Here is a 27,145-nt window from a genome sequence, read left to right on the forward strand (position 1 = left end):
ACTATATAATGCATTTATAGGTAAACTCAGAGACGGACTGGCAGTGATTTAATCCCTCCGACGAAAACAAATGGTGATTCCCCCCCCCCCCCCACCCCGACCAACCGGGGTTTCATGGCCCATGTCAGATTGCCCGACAGGTGAGTCTAAACCCCTGGGTAAAAATGGCGACAATATTCAACAACATCTTACAAATGTACATTATTCAGAACTGACTTTGCAATATTTGGGAGAAGAAGCCGAGGTCATCAACAAGTTAGCGTTAAAGGAGCATTCCACGCATTAATCATTAATTTAAAGCTAGGTAGTTTGAAAACAGGAATAGCTTATAACTATGTTATTAGCAGTTGTTATTATTATTGTTCCCCCCTTATTTGATCTTGACAAGTCAATACTTATGTTTTGCCTAAACTCATAATTTTAATAACAGCAAACGACAAAGGATTGCCGCGTTTGATTAAATAATTACCATGCCAACAACAACAATAGGCCTATGTACTTTTCGAATTTCCAGGGAATCACTGGTGACCTATTTTGATACCAGTTATAGTACTGTGACTAGTTTTATTGTCTCGATGTATGCACTAAAACATAGTATCAAAGGAATAATAAGATGAGAAATGTTATATACCGTTTTTCTTCTTGTCAGTCAAAGAACTTAATTGATTGGTCAAAATAGGCATGACGATTGTCCAATCAACACAGGGGAAATCATGTTTACAATTAAACGGAGAACGAGATGCATTTTTGTTGTTGTCATGACCGAGGCAATAGAACAAAAACAAAGTGGGGTGAGTTCATGGCCTGAGAAACTGCGAGTTTTTGTTCAAACGTTGGATCAGTGCCATAAATGGCCAAGAAGGGAGAAAGGTGTTAGTTCATTCCCAAGATACAAAACATGCGCGTCGCATCGATTCAAAAATTAATACATCCATTAAAATCTTCGCCATATGATGTAAGTGATGATGCCTCCAGGGAGCATCCGTACGTTATGTTCACGTATGAAATTGACAATTTTTCTAATTACTTTGTTCTTATACAAAGTAGTGTGTTACGCGCAGACCTGGGAATCTTCGATATTATCGAATAAGAATTTTTTTCCATACCTTTTCTTTTTCCATTTTTGTTTTTGTCTCCATATGAATTGTCTTATTTTTTTTTATAATTTTAACAGATTAACAGTGATTTTCTCAAAGCCATATAACAGGATGCTGGAACACAGCTTATTGATCATAGTCAGTCTAGGAGACGGCGGTGGTTATTATAAAATGTGACAATGTTATGTGCTTTCACGGAATACCTATATTGGCGCAGATATCGGGGACGAAAGTTTCCATACGTCTCTTTATAAAAATGAATATTTAAAAAAATATTTATTTGAATCTTTTTTTTGCTTTTGAAAGGATTAGCAGTAATTTTCTTAAAGTGATACAAACTAAGAAAGAGACGGTGCTCGTCTCAGGGATGACAGAGGCCTAAATTGCTACCGGGTCAGTGATATTGCCGGTGGCGCTGGGATCTTGAAAAAAATGGCGCATTTTGAGTCTCGTACGAAATTAAATAGCATATTTTGTAACCGAGAGGAAATTGGCGCCCTCCGCACCTAACCATTTAGTGTGTCGGTAAACCGGTGGGGAAAAATCCGCACCTGACACTGATCAAAATTGTTTGTTAATGCTTTGTATTATTCCGGAACTTTAGAAAGACATTTGCATCTATAGAGTAAATAGAAACTTACTTCTTCATTCTTGCAAACAACCATATAGGCGGTGGACTGTGTTTAACCACTGCCTTGTATGTAGCAAGCTGGAGTCCCTTTGGACTGACAGTAACAGTAACCCCACACCTACATGACCAACCTGAACCTCTGTGACAAGTAATCCCGCACAGTGGTAGGCTCAGGCAGCTTTCTTCTGTTACCAAAACTCATAATATGATTTTAAAACATTTTGGTTGAATGTCTTTCTTGCCTATTATGAACAGCCTGCTGCTTTTCATATTTTCTTTCTTTTAGTTTTAGTTCTTAATCTTTTTATGTTTTATTGCCTTGAGAGCTCTGTAGTTTCCTTGTTAAGGATCAATAAAGTTCTTTCTATTATACTCTATATATACTTGTGTTTTTCAAGTAGAACATTTCTCTCCTCTTTGAAATTGTCACATTTTTTCTTCTGTAAAGGTCATATCCCTTTAATGCGTATAGCCTATGATTGATTTTATGTTCACTTTATGATATAACATTGAACAACAACAATTCATAAACCGTGTCATGATATGTTATTTTTATGTTAATAGTGTATGTTATGATTGAGAGAATGTGATGATCAAACTCGTATTTAAGATCCCATGTGTGGGGGAATCTGAATTACGACAATGCAAAAAAAATGATTGATGTCTGTGACAATGCGTGACGGAATACACCTATTAACCAACAAAACCGAAAACACTATTTAAAAAAAAAATGTTAAGTCTCAGCTTCGAGACAAGGATATGTGGAGGAATAAACTTAGATCAATGAGTAATTGCGTTACACGATTCTTCGTCTGAATCGAAGATCTGACGTGCCACGGTGAAAAAGGTGATGGATCACTAAAACGTTTTCGGTGTGTTGCCAAACATCGGAACATTTATCTAATAAAAATTTCGGAGCTCGCCGACGGACGGAAAGATGAACTGTTACGTTTTGTAAGACCACGTCTTTAGTCCAAGTTATCTTGCACACATTCTGAACATCGATTTAATGCTGATGGGTTGGAGCTCTGGTGGGTTGGGGTTCTGGTGGGTTGGGGGTCAGGTGGTTTGGGGTCAGCTGGGTGGTGGAAGATCTTTAAAATAAATTCCGTAAGTATTTATTTTATTTATACGAGGCACATCAGATATAAAGTCATATATATATATAAATGAAAACGTATATATATATATATATATATATATATATATATACATATAATCCGAATTTCTAAAACTTCTGCTCAGTTTAGAAAAAATCAGTAAGTCGCTTTGACTTTACAACCATGCCGACAATCTTCTCTATAAAATAGTTTCAATTCCTGCTACTCCTTGTCACTTTCGGTGATCATGCACTGAAGAAGAGCTAGTTTTGCTCCAAAGCTCTGCAAAAACCAAACATTTGGCTGTTTTACTTCCAATCACTTACCTAATTTAATTATTGTATCTCACTCGAGATCCAGCCTTTCTCTAAATGCAGCATAGTTGTTTAACAGTTTTCCGTTATTCCTATATATATATATATATATATATATATATATATATATATATATATATATATATATATATATATATAAATATATATATATATATATATATATATATGTAATGGAGGTAAACGACAAAGGCAAATGAATATATATAAATGAAAGGCCCGTGGTTCGAATCCCGGTGGAGGCTGAAAGTTTTTTCACTGATCTTGATTTTCCAACTCATTACGATTTTCATTTATATATATATATATATATATATAAATATTTATATATATCATTGTGACGTGTATGGTACAAGTGGGGAGGGGGGGGGTAGGGTGGAGGGGTGAACGTGCCCCACCCATCCGGCCTTACTCCTGGGAGGATATATTGTTGGCCTGCTAACCATCCTACTATCAACCTTTTCTTGCTCCAATATATTCTATAGAGAAGTACTTAAAGACAGTCGTCATTCAAGTTACAAATTTCAAGATTTCATAGCCCCTCACGAAGAAACCGATTTCGACTATCAGAAATCAAACTGTCTAAGTTACACTCCTCAATGTCCCTGAATGTTCTTCTGAAGGAGAATTTTAAAAAAAATGGTTGTGGCTAACACTTCTTACGATACTAACATTTGCAGGCGATACGTGTCTTTTAACCTTTACAATACTTCTGTTGGAACGCCATTAGAGATTAAATAAGCAACATTATCTTTCAAATTTACATGTAGAAGGTAGAAGAGGAGACATTTAAAAACACTCAAACGAAGGATTGCGTCGTCAATCATAGTCGACATTTTCATACGTGCAGCGGGGGAGGGGGGGGGGTAAAAAATCTGTCTGCTTTGGAACATTAATGACGAAATGAGTACATTGTGGCAGTTTGTAAACCTCAAAAGGAGTGACATCACAATCACATGGTGACACAAAGGAGTAAGTCATCAACATGGGAGAGTTTACCTATATGGCAATTAATTGCAATCATATTGCAAAAGCATCAAATGAATACAGCTGAATCGTTTCAACTCTCAACGCAAATTTTAGCGACATAAGTATATCATTTACAGCCTTTATTGGTAAATCGTGACCAGTTGTTTTATGCCCCCCCCCCCCCCAATAGAAACCAAATTTTCATGACGTCTCAGCCGTCTCTTCCAATTATCCATATTAAGGCACCGAAAGAGTGTGAGTAATTTCTGTTTATATTGACAGTGACTCCTGTAGCTAGGTATAGATGGACCTTAGAGAAACGTTGATACACTATAGTTGCTAGGGGGCGTGGGGGGGGGGGTATCAAATTAGATATGTTTGAATATTCTTCTAGAAATGTCACTACAGTTTAAATAAGGAGCATTTGATATGTTTGTTGTTTGTTCACCTAAACCTTTTTGAGTTTGAATTAAAGAGAGAAAAAAAAATGTGACATGCATGAACGTGTTGAAATGTGATGTCGTATACGACAGTTGACATCATGGTGTGTGACTTGTATTTAACTGGTAAAGGCCTTGATATTTCTATCGAGTGTAAACATCTACACGGCTATATATATATATATATATATATATATATATATATATATATATATATATATATACATATACATTAACCTACCCCCCCCCCTTTCATCAAGACTGTATATGCTCGAAAGTTGACATGTCTTGCTTGGATGTAACCATTTTTGGTCTCATTGACGTTAGAGGACTCTTTAAGTATAGCTACTGGCCTTATCTTCCTATTGGATAATCCTGCCTTGAAACTATAGGTGTTTAGAATCATGATTATAGGTATACGTGTTTGATTTGCCGGGGAATCTATATCGTATCGTATGAATATTCCATTATGATCCATTACATTATATATGTACTGAATCTCGAATATTCTCAACATTCATCAATAGTTGTATTGAAATATTTAACAGTCAATGTGGTGGAAATGTATTATTAATTCATATCCATATTGAAAGCCAGGAAGCAACGGGAATAAGTACCTTAACGTTTGCACAGTTTAGCTTCTTGAAGACGCTTCCCATTATATGTACCCCCCCCCACCAACCCCACCACCCTAAAAAAAACCTTTGCTATGTAAAGACATATACTTTATTTACCATAAGTGCCTAAAGGTTTCAGCAACTTCGGAACATTATTACAAATTTCATTCGAAAGGTTATGGCAAGTTTGATTCGGAGAGGTTATCTGTGCAACTAAGTTAACCCTAGGGAAGTTGCCCCTCCCCCACCCCCTTGGCCTCCTCCTTCATCACCTCTCCTGTTTAACCTAGGCTAACACTTTTCTCCTTAATAATGTTCATAAAAAAATCACAAATTGTCTAAATCAAATCTCTTACTTTTGTTTAATAATAGACATCTCATGGCAATGATCTCAATTTCTTTTCTCCATCTCAAATCTTCCCGTTTCTCGAGTGGAAGTTAACAACATTCTACGGCTTTGCAGCTCAAATTACGTCTAGCCTCGCTCTATTTTCTCTGAATCCCCCCCCCCCCCCTCTTGTTTTGCATGTCTATAAGATATAAAGCGGTGATATTTGCTTTGGATTTAATTTGATCATTAATGTGTGTGTGTATTGCGCTATTGGCATCGATAGGATAATCTATATTTGTTTGCGTTTGTATACTTAATCTTTGCTTTATATAGAAGAATGAATGAAAAAGTAAAGTTGGCTTGAAGTGCGAGTACAACAACATTGCTATAAGTACAGTTCCCTAATTAATAATTCTACTAATGAGGCCAAGCAGTACGAAAACAACGCTGTCTATAGTCGCAATTTACGACTTCCAGGGGCAGCGGCGAGCTTGACATTGATTTCAATGGGTGAACTACAAAGAATCCTCAAAATATACACTCCGTACCACTAATTTCAGGATTTGATTGGTTTTCAACAAGACGGCACATCTTAAATTACATTTGTTTCTTTCAATCTATTTTTATTTTCAACAACAGGGCGGCACGATTTAATGACAATTTTATTTAATATTGTAAGACAAGGCACTGTTTAAATAACGAAGGGGCACTTTTTAATAACATGCAAAACAATTGCAAAGAGATGTACGTCTTATTTATTACAATGGGGTACATTTGAGGTTTATTACCGAACTGGGGGAGGCGGGGGATGGAACACTTTCCCCGTATACCCCCCCCCCCCCCCATCGGCACTACCACCGCGGGCTGCATGGTTACTAACTTGATAAAGCGATATACCTGAGAAGTTTTAACCACCGCGACAGATATCTTACTTAGATCGAGGGGTTACCGGTTGTATTTGTAAATAAATATGATTTGGTCAAAGTTACAACCTTATTATACGCAGCAACGTAACAACACGAGCTACTGTGGTCCAAAGATTCTCTATATTTGGTCGGGAAGGTGGGTTTCTGGAGATTTTCAAATACTGAGGCCCTTTTTCCCCTTACTCCTTCTGTGTCCCCTAAATGTCGCACTTTGATGGCTTTATGTTAAAATGGCGTCTCGAATTTCATATTTATTATCGATATGTAATTATCAATTTATCATTTACCCCCGAAATGTCTTCTTTTCCATTTCATATATAGGTCACCATGGATATCTGCGGCAACGCGACACTGTCTAATATTACGGGCAACGGTTTCGATGATCCAATACAAGACACACCAGTGAGTGCATTATGTGCAATGAACGAAACCAGTTTCGCGAAATTTACAGAGCTTTTCAACAGAATCGCCCTTAGCAACGGCGAAGAGGTCGCGTCATTGATGCCATCGGTGACATTGTTCTGCTTCATCAACTGTGGATACACCTGTCCAGCCTACATCTATAGTGTGGCTAATGACTCAACGTTAGTCAAGGAACGTATATCGGCCTTTATGCCGCCTGCCCATTTCAGCTATTCATTCATTGTACCATTTCTATTTCTACTCGCGATCATTTTGCTGATAGGAATTGTGGGGAACTTTCTTGCGATCGTCGTGATTGTCAAGAATCGGGTCCTTCAGGCTTCTTCTCATTATCTGCTCAGCCTGGCGGTATCTGACATTTTGCTTCTTGTTCTTACTGGACCGACTGAAATTGCCGCCGATGCCCATTATTGGCCATGGAATTATACACGCTTACTGTGCCGATTGCGATATTTCCTAATCGAGGCGTGCGCATTTACCACTGTCTTACACATAGCAACATTTACAATTGAACGTTACTTCGTCATCTGTCACCCAATGAAAGCTAAATCACTCGTCAGCGCTTCAAGAACCAAGAAAATCATCAGCATTATTTGGATCGCTTCTTTTCTGTTCGCTTTTCCAATCTTTTTTGCTTATGACTTGTTAAGCGGATGTGAAGGAATTCCAGAATCGACAGTGTGCGAAATCAGGGACGACGATTGGGAAAAACGCTTACATAGATATTACGTGTTTTCCTCGATATTATTATTTTTTATTCCCATGATTCTTATCATCGTACTTTACTCACTCATCGCTAGAGTCATGTTTGGTTACAACGTCAAAGTGCCCATGAGAAGAAGTGCGAGCGTCGTGAAGAGAAAGTCAAAAGGCTCCAAGAAAATGAAAGAGGAAGAAGATGGCATTGAAAAGACCAGAAAACAAGTCGTTAAAATGCTAGGTGAGTCGAGAAAGAAAAAATAATTGAGAGATGATATAATCTGTTTTTTTAATGTTTTTTTAATATTTTTTATTTTATTTTTTATTTTTACCACGTGTTTCATCCAGTAGTTAGGACATGCATTAGTAGTTTTGGTAGGCCCGTTAGTTAGGAATTCTGGCAGTTGTAGGAACACCAACACTATTAAGGGCAGGTGGGGGGGGGGCTGGCACTGAAATATTAATGGGCTGAAAAAGGGCGGAATACTGGTAACCTGTCATCACATATAAACGTTTCTTATAAATGATGTTCAGAATTGGTTGGAGAAACGGGTGGGGGGGGGGGAGCGGTATTCTGTGATGCAGTAGACCTATAATAACTGCAGTGTCGGCATTGTGTTGTACTCATAGCGGCAGTGTTCGGAATGTCTTTGTAATATAATTGGATATCACTTAAATACATGTCTGGTATTCACATCGCGAAAGAGACTGTCGTTGTGCTTATCGTGGACGATATATATATATATATATATATATATATCATCTCAGTCAATTTTTGTAAGACGGCGATTTTTAATAATATGGCGCGTACGTTAATGAAACGTGCCTATTAAGTATTGTAAATACGAGCAACTTCATTATATACCACATGTCATCTAAATTGCCCCCAAACAGTGGCGTCGCCAAGGGGGGGGGGGGCAGGGGGCACGTGCCCCCTGGAAAACCTAGTGCACCTCGAGTGCCCCCCCCCCATCTGAGATTTGGGTTGGTAAAAAAAAATATATATATTTTGTTATATTCAACTCCCATCATCTGAGTTGGTTTTTCATAAGGACAAAGAAGCACAGTAATTCGTATTTTCTTCAAATGAGCTGCGAAAAAAATGAAAAAAGTTTATCCTTGACCGTCGGGTATCGAAGTCATAACCCGCGCCATCACAACAGGTGTCGATATTTACATTGAATGTGTCAGTGCTCACGCCATACCACGAAATGTGAGAATGTGAGGGTCCGCAGGTACCATACTTGCCTATATTTGTGGACCCATATATTAACCCTGTTGTGTAGGGGGTGCAGAGGTCATTTGAGGTCAGATGCTTGTAGGAACAAATGGCGAATGTTCACACCTGCATACTGAGCCATACTCGATGTGTGATCAAACTTTGGATTGCATTGTGAGATCCCTGATAGGAGCCAATAACGATGCTGGAACCTGTTACATCTTAATAGATAATGGGAGAAAACGCGAAGGACAAGAAAGGAGTCGGGGGTCATGCACAGGGCCGTCTTAAGAGATCACCGGGCCCTGGGCCCGGCAATGGAGCGGGGCCCCTCAATCAAGTGAGTTCGAAAAAAGTTGCGTGAAAAATTGGCATCCTTGACAATCGCTCAAGCATAGACATGCCTGCATTTATCACCCCTCCCTATGTCGCGCGTAAAGCATAAAACTTGAGCTGAATAACATACGTGATCTATCTAAAAGCTGAAAGACATTATAGAAGAGTAATCTTCCAGTTGCCCTCCATCCCTTCCCTAACAATACTGGACTCACCATTTGTAACACCCTTGTGTTGAGTCTTTCAACTGGGGAAACTAACGGAACTTGCGGCATTTCTTGATCGTAAACTGTTGTATGATTGGCTGAAAGTCAATCTTTTTGAGGATGTCACTTTCTATGCACATGAGAGAGAGCCTATTAAGTCGCCGTTGCCCCATTCTGTTCCGGAGATTATTCTTGATTAGTTTTAACCTTGAAAATGAACGTTCCCCGTTACAATCTGTAACCGTCATGCATAGGACAATTCGGAGGGCAATTTACCGGATATATTCTCCTGGGTGAGAATTGCATTGAAAAAATGACTGGTGCTCGGACCGCGGACCCGAGTTGTCTGGTGTTGTAAGCCTTCGGGGCATTGTATATTCCAGGGTTGCCAACTCAGATTCGAATATTTAATGTCAAACTCTCAAGTGTTTCACTAACTCTCGTCGCAAGTTGTCAAGTATCGAATTCAATCAGGCATAATGGCCTATTCAATAAGTTTTCCTCCCAGATTAAGACATGGGGTTACTACTATTGCGGGGCCCCTGACATCGCGGGGCCCTGGGCCAGGGCTCAGTGGGCCCATGCGTTAAGACGGCCCTGGTCATGCACACATTAATTCAACAAATGAAGGTTCTATTGATAGGGTTAGGCATAATATCGACAGCATGTGGTTCATATCCTCTGCAAAATTCTGCGCGTTGTTAAAATCATTACCTCAAAAATAGCAATTTCTGGAGATATCTTCAGATCGAATTTAACATCAAATGTGGCACCATTTTGCATCTAGCCCATCCTCCAGGACGGCGATCCGGATCCACCTAAGTGCCCCCCCATCAAATGCTGGTGCCCCCCCTGTGCCCCCCAGACTGAAAAGTCTGTGACGCCACTGCCCCCAAATGTAAGGACTTAAAAAAAGCTCCTGAAACTTAGCTTGGGACATTCTGGGTAACACTAAGTACTATAGTGAATCAGGGATTGGGGTTAAGTCGCAATTTCTACTGACAATTCCTGCGTTGATCCAATTGACAATTTGACACATTATATCTGTGTATGGCTGGCTGACTGACTGAATGGGTTGATGGATAGACGGATGGATGGATGAATGCATCGATGGATGAAATAAACAGGTGTATGCATGGATGGATGAATAAACGGGGTGAATGGCAGGATGGGTGAACGGATGAACGGGAGTAACTGATAAATGGTGAGTGACTGAGTGCCTGATCAGATGGATGGACGAACGAACGCGTTCGTCGGGGAATTGTGGTTGGATGGGTAAATAAACACAAAGGCGTCCCATCGACACACACACACACAACATGATGACATACTGTAATGTCTACAGTGCAGTTTTCCTTGGAACGCCCATAGGTTCCTCTGTGATAGAGGTTGGGTTCATTGATTCTGCTTCCCGCGTTTAAGCTTTAAGGTCGCATGCGGTTCGTGCATTAACTATAACAAGCTTGCAAATCAACATCTGTTTTGAGAGGCAGGCTACTCTAATTATGCCACAGATGATTATCTGTCTACAACCGGAAGAGTTTCATCTTATAGTAAGGGGGAAGTTGCTATTACACAACTGAGTATCAATTAACATTCATTGTCTGTCGATTAAATTTGACCGTTGTATAGTTTTAAGCGTTTCGAATTAAAATTCCTCTCTATGTATCGTGACCGCATTTTTGCTATTCACCATGACACATAAACTGGGTCTCGTGGAAACTTTGAAATTACGGACAGACAATCCGCCGGAATAGCTTAACCAGCATAATTAAAAAGATAAATATTTTGAAGGGGGTTGGTGGGGGGGGGGGTGGGGTGAGAATTTTCAGGACGGCAAGAGTGTGTGTGTATGTGGGGGTTGGAGGGGGGGTTGAGGATGTCTCTGAGACGTGCAACATTCTTTGAAGATGTGTCACTCCATACGAAATTGTAGCCATACAGACGGCAGTGTTTCCAGAAGACTTCGCATTTGTGTCATTCATGAGAGTGCAAGATCATTCAACTCTGCAATGATAACCATTACTCACTCATACCAGTAGCATTAGTGTACGTTTTAAATCATCTTGTGTGTAAGAAAACTGTTCATTCAACTATTTGATGCGTTTAGGAGAGGATGAGTTTGGGTGAGACAAAATGCTATATCATTTCAATATAAGTACATCGTACGATACCTCATCTAACCTCAACCAACTTCAACCAACCTCATGTAACCTCATCTAAACCTCAACCAACCTCATCATTCCCATCGGCTAACGAAACTACATGCCTTTATATACTACCATGCATAGATTTGATAAAAACGGAGTGATGGAGAACTTGCATAGGAAGAACGAACTCGAAAACCATTGGAATGACGTTCAATCCCCTCCCAACTCCTCCTCATCAAACTCCCAGACCTACTTGTTTAAAACTTGTAAGTCTAAACTTGACGACGAGCAAATTCAATACTTGATACCAAGCTCCTCTGCCTTGTCGAACTTTCACACATCGTCTTAGTTTTGTATTCAACGTCTACGTAATTCTTTCTTATTTTGATCGGTAATCAATATGTGTGGCCTCTATAAGTGCATGTCAATGCACTTTTTGTATTACCTCTGAGCCTTGCTTGGTTTTTTCTTTGATCTTGAGAGGGTCTCAAGAGGGACCGAAAACTTCCGACCCTAAAAACAAATTTATGTTTGTTTCCCTTCATATGTCAACTATAAGAGTTTTACCTTCGAACTATCTTTCGTGATATTGGTATTATCGACCGGGACAAAAATATGTTAATATGGAGAGACTTCCCTGATTGAAGGGGGAGGGGGGGTAGGGGGGGTATGGGCATCCTATTCTCATTGTCAGAGCTTCTCGGATACCCCACCAATTAAATGATTGATTCACAGAGAGAAAATAAATATATATTAGATGGCGAAAACAAGTAGGTTCAAACCTGACTGGAACTAAATAGACTAGTTTTGTTTTAGGTAAATTTGATGAATTTGATAATGTATGTTCCTATGACAACCCGCATAAGTATAAGTCATTATAAAACAATAAACTTTTTGTTTTCTCTGACGAAATCCTTTTAATAATTATTTGCTAGTCGCCATGCACGATAAAGCCTACATAAGACCGAAATATTGTTTACACCCTTTATTTAATGTAATATATAAAACGAGGCTCTAACTGATCGAAATATGACAATTATTAATCCATCTATCGTAAACATAGATAGCTAGATACCTGCAAGTCTAAGCAAATTCGCACGCTATACTTAGGATTGATCGGTATTTACGAAGTCTAGTTATCTGACTGTCTGTCTGTCTGCTTGATATCAAAGTGAATGGACGCGTACATGAAAATGAAAACAACAAATGGTTGATTGAAAATTAAAACCCAAAATAATGGTTCAATATGTATGCTTTCTCTTTAGGCATTTATACAACTTGTAGCCTTGGTATAGTCTGTAATCTGTATTACATCTATGTTGTTCAAATTGAGTAGACAAGAAAGAGATAAAGCCTCCACTGTGGGTGGGGAGGGGGGGGGTGTGGGAGGGGAGAGTGGATGGTTGTCCTCGTGGTCACGTCTGAACTGGTTGCGTCACAATTGTAGCTCCAATAAATCAATCAATACTATTAGCAATATAAAACATGATCTTGCTATACCCATCTTCGTATGTAGGTTTTCCCGATAGACCTGCTTAACGTGTCTACTTAGTACATTGACTGTTCGCAAACTAGATTTCTTCCAGACGGTCACAAATCGTTAGCTGGAAGATCGATCATTGAAAGGTTTTTTTTTTCTTCTGAATATGAAGTCCGTTGACCTCGTTATTTTCCGTGTTTTAAACTATAGTCATCGATTCTGTGGGATGGGGTTTCAGTCTTTATGGAAGATTCTGGGTCGTGGATCTTAACATTTTGTGCAAAACTGCTCTACACATTTATTTCCTTCAGTAATTCCTATTCTGTTCGGTTTCTCTAACACGGTGCCGCACCAAGCTCTTTACAGTATGCATCCTTAGATATCGATGGTTATTATATACCACAATTACATCACCTTTATACATACGGGGCTATCTCATCAATTCTCTCATAAATGTTGTCGTCCTTTTGGGAACTGTAATAACTTGCGAACATGTCCTTCCCACTGGCTGTTCCTCTCTATATTTGGAACCTAATTTTGGATTCTAATTTTGGAGTCTAGTGAGGGTGCGATGGCCTAACGAAGAGCGTCTGAAGATCGCTTAGGACTCGGAATTGACAAAAGAGTCAATTTTAATGGTATAGGCCTATAGCTGATCTTTCCGATAAAATCGTGATTTTTTTAAATTTGAGACGACCGTTCGTCTTGATCGCAAAATCAAATCACATGTCGAAGAAACCACTGATTCTGAAGTCGGTTTAGTTTGTTTGGTAAAAATAAGGCAAATAATTAAGTTTCCAAGCCATAATTTGAAAGCTATTGCAGCTTATAGCGAACCAAGTGGATTACCTTAATAGTAGTCAATATAATGCTGAAATATTTATGAAGAGCAGTGTATCGATTTCTAGTATGGCCATAAATCTTACTCGGCAGTGATCCCATTATGCTGAACGTTTTCTTCACTATACACTTTGCGTATGTATCAGTGTACCGTATGTGGTAGTTATTAATTTCCATCCCACCTTACACGTAAACATGTAACTGGTTTCTTATCAGAATGACATACCATGCATTTTATGAAAAACCATCCATGCAGACACCACTACTACCACCACCAGCAAAACAAACGTATGACCATGAAACACTTTTCCATATCTCTAGATGTTTTCGGTTTATTCCTTTGATAAGGTTTTACATATCAACTTATCGGTTTATAAAATGTCTGTGAAGCATTCCATTTATATATATATATATAAATATATATAGGGGGAAAAAAACAAGCGAAACAACTTAACAAAGAGCTAATTTGTGCCTTTTTTGCTTTCTTTTTTCATATATATATATATATATATATATATATATATATATATATATATATATATATATATATATATATATATATATAGAAATATATATATATATATATATATATATATCAGCCAAACGAAAGGTTGAAAAGTACAGCCCACGTCAAAGTCTTAAGTGCAACTTGCCTCTACAAGGTCACGTGTAGTTACCGTGGATAGTAATCAGCACCGTAGGCTTATGTATTGTCTTGGACGATATCGTCAAAATATATAGATGTTTGTTGTTTTGTACTTCCTCAAGGTTCCAACCTTTTATGAAAAAAGGTAGTTACATTCGGCAATCTTATATAAGCAGCAGCAAGTAAACCAAACTGTTTCAGCGACAGTCAATGGATATAACCTGTATTCAAGGTGGCATAGCTTACTCGAAACAAACTTTCAAACTTCTTGCATTTTTCATATGTAATCTTTTGATACGGTTGCAGACTAGAAACTCGAAGTGACGTAAATATATAGATAATGCTTAAAACAATAAAGTTTCATTTTAATAATGACTGAAATTTCATGACATTTTTGGAGTCTGTCGTTTTCTAAATTTCCTGTAGCCAGATGTGGTGTAGAGGGTGGAACAAAAATGTGTTCTACGCGGGAGGAGGGGGGGGGGGTTCTGAAACAAATAACTTTTTCTGACAATTCCTTTAGGCGTCCAGGCAAATATTTGGACGTGGAACCGGTCCCCACCCCCCTTCTCCCCTCTTGTCTACGCCACTGAGTATACGCGGTGTACACATCGGTATGTACTATGGGACAGTATCTATAGTGCACGTAACATTAAGCTTCAAATTCGCTTGATTTTATAAAATTGAAGCTCAGTTTGTTGAAACAAAAATATCAATTTTAATATTGCTTATAACATTAAATCTTGGAAACTTTGGTGCAAAAACTAACGATCAAAGAGCAAAAACTGTTTAAAAACAATTCGGTATATATGTAGAGACTTTCGTTTCAGCCATGTAGATTACGTGGACAATGAACATGCAGCGATCATGTACGGTATGAGGGGAGAGGGAAATAGAATAGTAATAATGAAACGCAACAAAATGTCAAAAATATTAATAATAAAAATCGTAATATTTCTTGTAGAAAAAGTTTTTCATTTTGTCTCTGTCACAATCATAACGGTTTAAGAATAGTTTTGCAAACTCAGAAATAGATTGTTGATCGATTCGCATCAAACTTAAATGTTTTAAATGAAGAAACATTATCCCCAGCTAATGGTACTCTGGCGTCATAAGGGGGAAACATGAATGTGATACAAGGGAATGTGGGAAGAAAATGGCCCTAGGGGGTAACTTGTCTTGATGTATTACGATCTTATCAAGTTTGCAAGATACCGTACGATTTGATAAACAGAGGAACTATATATATATATATATATCCTTCGTTCGTGACCATTTTGACATGGTTGCCAATCTTGTGTTTTGTAAGTTGATATCTGTGGTATTCACATCTTACCTTTATGTTGTCTTTAGTGATTAATTTCATATTTGCTCAAAGGGTTTGGAATGTAACGAGCATGTGAACCCCTATTGATCTCATATGCGTTTCAGTAAATCGTTAAAGATTGTGGCCGGCAGTAAAAGCTCGTTTCATTGTTACTAATATTACTAACATATATTAGGCAATATAACAGTTACGTCAAAACCATAATAACATGACAGAACAATTAATAGTATGTTTAGTAATAATTGCTACGTGCAGTTTCATCATCGCCTATACTAGTGGAATGATTATTTTAAGAAATTAATCAATTAACAGTTATCGATTACTTCCAATACTTCATGCACGGGTAAAAGTTTTTACCAACTTTAGGTACAAATTCAGCCACCCAGTCCTTGGTTTAAAAAAAAATCCGTTTTAACGATTGTTTTTTAAAAGTTTAAGCAGCCATTTCGTACTTATTAATTTTCAACAAGAGCATTGATGACAGTTTTAAGGGATGTTAAGTTTGCTTTGTAACTGTATACATACATTTATATGGAAAACGATTAATAGTGCAAAGATTCGTCCAGCTTTGGTGAAGCATTATACTTTGCGACAGTCGCCCGAGAGCCCGGTCGGTGAATTATATGTCACCGGACCCCTGGCCCCTTTTTAAGTCTTTATTTCCCCTAAGTATATGATTAAAATGAGAATAAATTTCCCGGACTCCTTAACTGACGCCGGTTCCGAGGCTTTAGTAAGTGCATCCACCCCCCACCCCCCCCCCGCCCCTTCAAAGACCTCCTCCTGTCGCCAGGACCGATTTGCAGCGGCCGGATGGCAGCAAATACAAACAAAACTGGTGCTTTAACTTAAGGGAAAAAATAAGATAGTTAAGAAGGAAAAAAATACATAATTAGGATACTCATCTACCACAACATCATGCAAATCAAAATTAACCATGTTTTGACAATTTATTTCTTATTTACGGCTTGGCTTGCCTATAGAAAGTGATAATTCTGTGTAAATTCTCAGATTCAAAAGCACCAGGCGTTCACTCAATACAATCATAACACTTGGGGTTATACGCCCTCATTTAACAGCTATATACAAAGCCAGTTTAGACGCTAGCAGTGAGTTACTTTCTTTTCTTTGGTACAGGATTTACAACAACAAAACTTAGGGAAGGACGAGATCACCAACCGTTATATTACCCTGTCGTTATTAGTCGTATAATTGTGCAGAAAAAAAACTGCAAAAAGATTCTTATCAGTTTAAGCAATAACAAATACCTGGATGCAAAATTATATACATTTTTTTGTAGATATTTAAGAAAAAAAATTGTTTTTCAAAACTGTTATATAATGCCACCATCCCACCAGGTTATATCTGCAAGTTTGAAAACGCGCATACAATTTTGCAGGGCTGAGTCGAGTGTGACCTTTTACAGCGGCTTAACCAGCGATTTACTGAAAAGGGGCTCCTCCCCAGGACTAGGCCTGAAGCGATAGGGATAAGGGGACGGGATAAGGGGACGGGGTACAGCCCAGAGACCCGGGGTCAATATGGAGACCCGGATGATTATGTGATGTATGCTAATACATTTTGTCATTCTCTTAATATACTAAAGGAGAAATGAAAGCTTCAAGAAGCATTACCAAAAGGTGAATTTTTCCTATTTTTTTGTTTTTGGAACTAATTAATAGCTCTCAAATCTTTAGCCCATAATAACTGTTATACGACTTTCTTATATACGTTTGCATAGACAACATTGCGCTGAAACTACTATTAACGCCAATGTACTCGTTAAGTAGACAGATCTATCGGATTCACCCGAAAATGTCACTAATTTTGATTGTCAGTGAATCTGGTGGAGATAAAGAATGCGGTTATTTGCAGCAGCTGCTTCAAGCATAAAACCACAAACAAACCATTCGTCAGACACGCTATGTTTTTTTTTGGGGGGGGGGGTGGGGGGTATTCATGAACACAGAGAGCCTACGTGTACCCTTAATCCATCCTATGTCGTCTTTGACAAATAGATGGCTGTGATTCGCATATTTTGCACAAATAACGAAACGTAAAAAAATCCTCTGAAGTACTAATTACTAAAAAGTTTATCCACGTGTGATTAGCATAGTATTTGTTGCAAGAATAATGTACAGACGTTAGAAACTAACAACTTAATGCGTATTTAGTTGGTCAGAGTTTTCTGCCTGGAAACGACCCGGCGGCTTATTTAATCTCGTTTTGATACTTTTTTTGTTATTTGTAATCGACGGGGGGAAAAAAACGGAAGTAGATGACGTATTTCGTCTTGCGTGCGTGCGTGCTTGTCAGTCGAGAATTGGTACCGCAGAAGTACAAGCAAATGTTTAATGTGCCTTTGTTAGCTTGTTCTTGTTGTTTATTTTGTGTTTGAGAGGGTGTGGGTGGGGAAGAGGATTATTTTTGACTAAATATACGTTTATTCATAGAATACGGTTTATAGTCTATTAAGATTCACATGAATGCGATGGTTTGATTATAAAGTTAAGAAATGTCTTTGCTTGCTTCGGAACAACCAAATCATTATTTTCTACCACTATACATTGTGCAATTAAGGAGCATTATAACATTGCTGTTATAAGTGCAATCCAAACACCTGCGGCTATCTACCCCCCCCCCCCCACCCTCACACTGAGCAACCTGCAAAGACTACCAACACGGATCATGTTCTACAGTTACAGAAAAAGGAGAATATTTTAGCTGTTTATGTCCCTTTGATATGACAAATATTTGAAACTTGAGAAATAATATAGATCTAACCAATGTCTGTAATAACTGGATACTAACAATTTGAGAATACAGTGGCGTAGGAAGGTATTTTTGAGTGGGGGGGGGGGCTGAAGATTTTTTGTTTGCATTTCCAGGTGGCCACAGATGCAATCTGGTGCAATATATTACACTTCAACACCCACTCCATTTTGTAAATAATTTTGCATTTTCACCTGGCCTTAGATGCAATTTGGTGCTCCAAATGAGAATTTTTTCTCATTTGGAAATGAAAAAGGGGTTTTCTGACTTGCGGAGCGGGGGGGGGGCGGAATGATACTCCCGCCCCCCATATTTTTCACTGGGGGGGCTGGCGCCCCCAGCCCCCGGTTCCTACGCCCTTGTGAGAATACCCAAAACGAACTTTCTGAGGTGGCCCTGTAAGGATGTGTATAGAATGTCCTCCTGAGTATACTGGTAGGAGGTATGGGGTCTAAACTGCCCTGAGATATACTTAGTCTAGTGATGTGTAGTTCCCCCTAATATACCGCAACGGATCGGAAAAGATTATCTTTCTTGTATAGAAAAACAAAAGAATGAAGTTACAGCTAGCGATTAGCCAGTCATATGATAAGTTAATTACTAACAACACTAGAGGGAGACTTGCACAGAATCTCACCGCGGATAATTCACACTGATAGCCTGGCTTAGAACATCCCCCGCATTCAGGGGGACAAACTACACGATTTTACAGGCAAGTTTTAAAGAAAGAAGTAGCTGTCTTTACTGCTAATTTATTTCTCCATTTCTCGTCATCCATGGAGTTTTAATATTGTTTGCATCCTGTCACATAATATATAAGAATACTATACAATATAACACACTCTCACGCAATGTTAATTATATGTTGCTTTGTATTCCTAGGGAGGGGGGGGGGCGGGGCTAAACGAAATCTACGAGACAAAACTAAATGGTTTGTGTAATATATATCAGTTGTTGTGCCAATCATTAATAAGGGTTTTTAATCATGAAAAATGTTTAATTAACATTGCAAGAGATGATAATCTTTGATAAATTGAGCCAAATATCCGATGACGTCATGTTGGATAACAAAGATAACAGCATTTAGAGTACCACGTATACGAATACCTGCAAACTCAGAAGAAAACCGCACCTGCAGTCTCTCTGTCATAATTATAGAACGCCGATTTAGACATTAATGTATTGATAATTGTTCAACATTAGCCCCCAATAGCTTATACTTCGAATCTAGAGAGAAGTCTACTACTCCACTTATCTATCTCTGTTTTCATATTTAACATATGCATATTAATCCATCGTATCTATGGCAACCCAGCTTTCTTCGTCAATATTTACAAACCACATATTCTGTTCTAAGGATTCCTCTAATCCGTTTTCTTTAGGGATATGCAATCGCTGTCATGCTAATTAGGTAGTGCGTTTATGATTACCGTAACAACAACAAAGAAGTACACAGTCTGGTTAAGGTTATTAGATATTTGCTAATTAATATAACTATATATTCTAGTAAATTACTCTACCCTATTGTCCTTGGTTTCTCTATAATTCCAGTTGACAGATAAGCTAGCTACATGTAGCCTTCGTACCCACATATACCTCTCAGAAGTTCCATATCATAAGTTTTAGCGACAACTAAATTGTCTAAGTGGCAATTATACATATACTATACGTGTTAAGACAACTGTTTGTAATAATAATAAAAGTAAAAAAAATAATCATATATACCGGTACAACTTGCCATATGAAACGGGTCATTCTTGAGTTTTACTTTTGAGGTGAAAGTTCCGATGCGAACCTATTCGATGTTTAAATTCCGTACAATGTGGATCACTGTTTAGTGTGACAAAAGACAACCGCATTTTGAAATTCAACTGTGTGCGCATATGATTATATGTATACAGTATATTATATGCTAGGATTTGTGTTGTTGTAATATTCTGGCAATCAGTGTGACGAGGTGGGGGTGGGGGAGGGGGGGGGGGGCGTGGAGGGCTACACCGTTTGATTTTATAATGATACGAGGCAGGGTTGAAGCCCCCGAGAAGTTTTCGTGGTTGTGCCCCTGTTGGTGGCGCAGCAAAAATCTTAACTTCATTGCCAACGTCAATCACAACGTAAGAAAATTGTCTCACCATACTAACGTGAAAAACTGTCGTAGCATGAAAAACTGTCGTAGCGTGAAAACAATATGGTAAAAACATTCGTTATATGGAGATCAATTATATCATCATAAAAAAAACCCATCAAGATGACATGAGATATAACATCAAAGAATACCGCGCAGGGGTTAAGGTGAGTAGCATGCTCGATTTACCAGATGTACATACACTGTTACGCTTCCAATTAACCACAGCTGCATGCTTCGTGCATGCTTTGAGCGTGTTTTGTGCGTGCTTCGTGCATGCTTTGTGCGTGCATGCTTTGTGCATGCTTTGTGCGTACTTTGTGCATGCTTCGTGCATGCCTTTTGCGTGCTTTGTGCATGCTTTGTACATGCTTTATGTGTGCTTTGTGCATGCTTTTTCATGCTTTGAATGTAACTAACTTCATTACGTATTTGTCATATGCACCTAGTTAACATATTGAGTACATAACTGTGTAATGTTTACACTGTGTCGACCATTGAATAATTAGAAGAAAATATGACACCGTTTTGTTACCATGTTTTTCTTGTCAATACTGTTTAACAATTGTGATAAACGTTAGACAGCAATAGCTATAAACTCTATTACTTATCGTACATTCAACATAAAAACGCTTTTTGAATAGATTTTGAAATGAAAGGTGTTGAAAAGCAAATCTTATAAATGTATCATAATTCCAAATTAACTATCCTGTTTACATATTGTGTAAAAGTAAGTAAGCCTGACGTTTCGATCCTAGCAGGATCTTCTTCAGAGGCTAAATGACAAGTACAGTAACAGAAGGGACAAAAACACGTACAGAAAACAGACAGGTTAATGAGCACGGTGAACACAATGAGATAGATGAAAGGGGATTATAAGTAGACAAGGGATGGTGAGAAGAAAGCAACAGGGAAAGAGGAGAGGTAGGAGATTTTTTTGATTTTCTGTTTACATATTGTTAAAACCAAAGTAGGTGACTATCCTATGAAATGTTGCCAATCCAATCTAATTCATCACATACTTAACTTGCTAATTGAATAGGCGTGGATCCAGGGTTGTTGTGGTTAAAACCGCTCCACCTTTTCAACCTCACACAACAAATTAAAGCACACATCATCGGCAAAAGTTTTCGTGTGGACTTAATTATGTACAAAGTTTATAGCCTAAAGATACCTGCAATATCAACTATTTCACCTTCAATATTTTTTATCTCTTTTTGTTTTTTTGGGAGGGACTCCCACATAACCCTACATTTGTAATCGGCTTCCAAGACCTCAGAAGCACTTACATTCCTCTTTAAACTTATGTATTCGCCACCCCTCCCCCTTTTTCTAATCTTCATTTGGTACGTTCTGTTAATAAGCGCAAACAAAAATAGTGACAGGCTTCGACAATTATTGAAGGTATATTCTGTTGTTAGCAATGTAACACTTATGTGCATGGAGGAGAGAGTATTTCACCGTGTTGGAAGAAACCATCCTAATTAATGTGTCCTATAAATAGAGGTATGGTTGACCTAAATGTATCGCACCCAATTTTAATTGGCTAAACCTGCGCCTATGCTCTCAAAAGTGGATCATAGTAGGTGGCCTAGCTTTGACGGTCATTCCGGGAGATGTTCTTCAAAAGTTTTATTTTTACTCTAATTATTTCCTTTGTTGATTTATCCTTGAAATGTGATACATGTAGAGTATTTGCTCAGCTGCCAATGTTTCTGTATTTAGATTTGTTTGTTCTTTAGCATTAACATTATTCAGATCGACTTACACGATGACATGATAACCCATTGACATTTAATCTGATATTGCCAGATGCTTGAGCAAAAAATATCACTCCAATTTGAAAATCACATATACTTTGCTATAACAAAAAGAAGAAGAAGAAATATCGTGGTCTTGACCTCAGAAGTAAGTTCCCGGTAAATTTTAGTGAGGCAATGAACTTCAGCCACCGGAAATATTCCTCCAACAAATGGAACCGCTGTCTCTCCAATGACAGTTCGCTTCGAACAACTGCGATCATGTAATGTAGATAGGAATAATCTTGGAAATTAGGACAACCTACAATTTGGTGTCGAAAGTAGTTCAAGAACTGGTGTTCTGACGATGCGATTTCGCCACCTTTGAAGATCCATTTCCGCGAAATATTTCCTCAACTAGATCATGTGACTCCCCGAGGATATTGTCCAGGTATAAACCCGTTCACAGTTGAATTATTGTAATTTAGGCACGATGTAAAAAAGGAAATAGAAATGTTCTTTCGTATATACCATTTGGAGTTTGTGATTTAATTAATAGCAGCGATGGTTGGTGTCGTTGTCACTCACATTTTATAAACAGAGAAAGAGCGGAGTATTCCATTACCCTTATCTTGAACTCGGAGAACTTATTTAGGCTCTACCTTTTGAGTGAGAGCCGGAACTGAGCTCTTGTGATCAAGAAAGTTTATGGCACAGATAAGTCCAACATAATGCCTTCGTTCAGGTACCTGCTTTGCTTTATGTAAGATATCTGAGACATGTATAAGAAGTTAATTAAACTCTTTTTTTTTTCTTCACTCCTTTCGGGTGAGTAGTTGTATAGTTCTGCAATCCAGGTTGTGATATAAATGGGGTCTTTCAACTAATTTGAAAATGTGCTTCCGCAAAGTTAAAGTAGTGCGGAAGGGAATAACAAGATAATCACACGTATAACTTCAATGTTAGAATTCATATTAGAGATCTTAAAGAAATGTTTATCTAATTTATGCAAAATAGGAGTTAATAATTCAACTAATTCAATGACTAATTCAATTACTACCAAGTCGGATAATAAAACATACTTGTGTTTGTGTATCACGTTATATGAGCTGAACCCACTGGTCACGCCCATACGCAATTGCTCAAATTGGAAATCTTATGCTGTCGAACGGTTATCCGGGTATTTTCGTGACCCGAGGTCAAACCAAAGTAATTGGAGGAAAACAAGTAGGCTTTTACATAAATATTTAACGAGAAGCTATTTCACAGTGTTATCTGAAAGCTACATAATTATGTCTAAATATGGCGAATCTCTGTGAGATTTCCTAATAATAAACATGACGTATATTTTCAGAACACAAACGGAAGTGAGTAAATGCTATACGCTCAGACCTCCGCCGACCAGTCATTAGCCAGATGAAAGCGCGAACAAGTCTTCACGACAGGTTGACGAACCTTTTTGCCAAAGTTAATCTACGCCTTGGACCAATGAAAATCCCCATTAGGCACGTACTTCACGTACATAATGGCGATCTTTGTGTAAACGTGTTCGACCATCCGTACAACTCATTCCACAGTACACCGTACTTTCACTCCATCCACATACAAAACGTAACGCGCAAACGTTAACAGGAAATGACGTATTTGCGAACGACAAGATGGTAATGTGGTTTGCACTACGATTACGTGACGTCATCACATACAGTGCCACCGCTAATTCCCCTTATATTATATGTAAACATATATCAAATCAAAACTTAAATAAGTTGTCTTCATTTGGTTATTTTTTTTTCCTTAATGACTTTAAGCAAACATTCTATATTTGAAATGAAAACAAAAAGGCAATTCATAATGTGAATACCTTACATAGCTTTACGCAATATAGTAAAATCTGCATCCAAGTTTAATGAAAAGACCTGAAGCATTTCATATACCTGTATGTTAACGAACACTCTCAGAAATTCCCAGGGGCATCCGTCCTATTTTGTGAATACAATTTATACTAATTGCCCATGCACAAGTGCAACCAGTATGATCCGCTTATGTATCTTATGCATTTTCTATATAAAAGGGCGCTGAACTTTGGGTAGAAACTTCTGCTGACCGAGCAACATATAGTGACAAAAATAAACTCTCAATGGTACAATTTATTTCATCTGTTAAGTACAAGATGACTTCATTCTGCAATCATGTGAGAAAGCGTTTTGACTTTGCTAATATTTTGTCGAAACATCTCGGCTACAACTGTATATTGGTTTGGATAAGAAGATAAACAGCTATTTGGTGGGTTAAACACTCTAAATGAAGGATTGTTAACACATGTGTACATCAGTGATGAGACGGAAGAGAGGTACATGCAATAGGGAGCCTGAGTATGGAGAGGCCCTAAATGGGAAGGACACATAATAGTTATCAGTTGCGACACGAAATTCAATAGATAAAAACGAAGATACTAAGAGCTTCATGACGTCAAATAGGAGCTGTGACGTCATCATCAAATTAATCTTAAAGGAGCATGCCCAACGATTTAGCATAATTATTTTAATGCTCAATATTTTGGAAACTGGAGAGGCCAACCAATTATTAATAGCTCTCATTTTTTCCCTCTATTATATTGGTCTGTGACTCATCGAGGCTAGACCTCTACCCAAAGTCCTCCATTTTTTAACCTCTATATATTTTCAAAACTATATACACGTTACTTTGGATTGATAGTGAAAAAAAGCTTCTTCTCGGATGAAATCTGAGAAGTACAAGAGGGCGAACCGTATCGTAGTAAAAAAAATTTCATATTTGTTTCATGATTAGTGCGAAGCCATATCCATAATGCTTTATCATTTAACGGCTATGAGCCCACGTTTGGTTCTTCGTTATGAATTTGGTTTACTCATGCGAAAAGTAAATGGACACCGCTGCTTCACCAAAAGTAGTCTTTTTTTGTGTGAAAATCAATATTCCTAAATAATATGGGTTTTCTTTTTCTGTCTTGAACTTTGGTAATATTTCTTGAAAGTATCATCACTTCCCAGCTTCCTGCGTAATGAATTTAAGTTGTGACGAGTACGAAATAAGAAAGTTTAGTGAAAATTTTTGGTATGTATAATATATATATACGGTGTATTTAGGAAAGTACAGGGTATAACCTATAGGCCGTTTGAGCTCTCGCATCTAATGCGTTAAGGATTTATCTATTATCTATTACTCTGCAGGGTTTTTTTTATTGGCTAATTTTCTTTCTTCGCAGGCCGGCTCTTGAAGTTTTCGCAGCCTAACCCTTGATTATATGTTTACCTAAAGGTTATTATCAACTATATGATAAGTTTAAAGCTTCAATCATTAATCCCAATACATATACCGTATCACTACATACTGATGTAGAACCCCATGAAGTCTTTCGAATTGTTACATTTACTTTGAAGAATTATGGATCAACACATTTTCTGGCATATTTCTGCTTAATGTATGTAGTAGTATACGATCACACAGAAATACATTGTATTGTGTTTATATGTTCTATAGGCTTTTTTAATCTTTTCGTGTGTGTAACATCCAATCTGAAGAATTTGATCATAAGCCAAAAAATGTCAAAATAAATAATTCAAAAACGTTAACAAAATACTTGTTTCTAATTACATTTTTATCCTGTCTTTGTATCTGGTCTATTTTCTCTGTTGTATTCGTCATCACTTACCTTCTATAAACAGATTAAATATACATATTATATATATATATATATATATATATATATATATATATATATATATATATATATATATATAATATATATATATATATAATATATATATATATATATAATATATATATATATATATATAAAGAATTCAGAGAAGCCAAAAAGGAATGAAAACGAGGTCACCATTGCCACCTCATTATATATCACTATCATCAGAAACATCTCATATATTTCTATTCTTTTCTTCTTATTTGGAGAAACAATAAAACCATTGATTCCATTACATTTAAAAATAGAACTTCAGACTGCCAGTTCAGTCACCTTTATATCTGGCCACAATAATTCCACTAATTAATTGCTACTTCTTTTCTGGGTCAAAAAGCTGAAACTATGTCATTTAAGGCAAAGTTCATTACCCACAAGTTCCCTGCAGAGGGATAACTTAAGGGGATGAGAATAGGCTAAAGAGAGCGAGTTTGTCCGTAATAACTTTGTAATAGGCCTGATTAAAATGTCATTAACCGATAAACAGGATAAAGACTTCTTAGCGACATATGCTTATAAGAAAACCACAATTTATAATTACCAAATAATTTCTATTTATTATTTTATGGAATCTGAAAAGGGATGAAATTTGTTTTAATTTTTTTTTAAAGCTGCGTGTTTGTGAATTTTAGATATGAATCAATAATAAATCAAGAGGTTTTCAATGGAGACGTTCCCTGCGGTGTATAACTTCCTGGAAAAGCATAGAACAAATTGAAAAGTTTAATAAAATTAATAAATACCCTTTACTCCCATTCCCTCTTCCCCCTTCCCCTCCCCCTCCACCCCCATCCCACCGATTCATACACCTCCTTGTTATATAGACCTAAATCTATGCTAGGATTCGAATAATGAATTATTCAAGATTTGATCTAATCTTGGGGAACGAGTAAATCAGCATAGGTAGATTTTCCTTGGGTTTGAGTATCCGTGCGAGTGCATACTACTGCATTACACTTGCAAAAAGCTCGGAGTATACTAGAGTACACATTGATGCGGGC

The 27,145-nt window shown here is 37.6% G+C and overlaps 1 protein-coding gene across 2 annotated transcripts in view; it reads left to right on the plus strand.

Annotated features, from left to right (window-relative positions):
* Positions 1 to 27,145, plus strand: part of LOC139984864 (growth hormone secretagogue receptor type 1-like) — a 75,368-nt gene that overhangs the window by 39,819 nt on the left and 8,404 nt on the right. For both annotated transcript variants that reach the window (XM_071998969.1, XM_071998968.1), the window contains exon 2: positions 6,765 to 7,806. In XM_071998969.1, coding sequence (XP_071855070.1) covers positions 6,771 to 7,806 — 1,036 coding nt within the window. In that variant the 5' untranslated portion in view covers positions 6,765 to 6,770. The remainder of the gene's footprint in view (positions 1 to 6,764; positions 7,807 to 27,145) is intronic.

The sequence above is a fragment of the Apostichopus japonicus genome, chromosome 17 (genome assembly GCF_037975245.1).
Source record: "Apostichopus japonicus isolate 1M-3 chromosome 17, ASM3797524v1, whole genome shotgun sequence".
Classification (NCBI taxonomy): Eukaryota; Metazoa; Echinodermata; class Holothuroidea; order Aspidochirotida; family Stichopodidae; genus Apostichopus; species Apostichopus japonicus.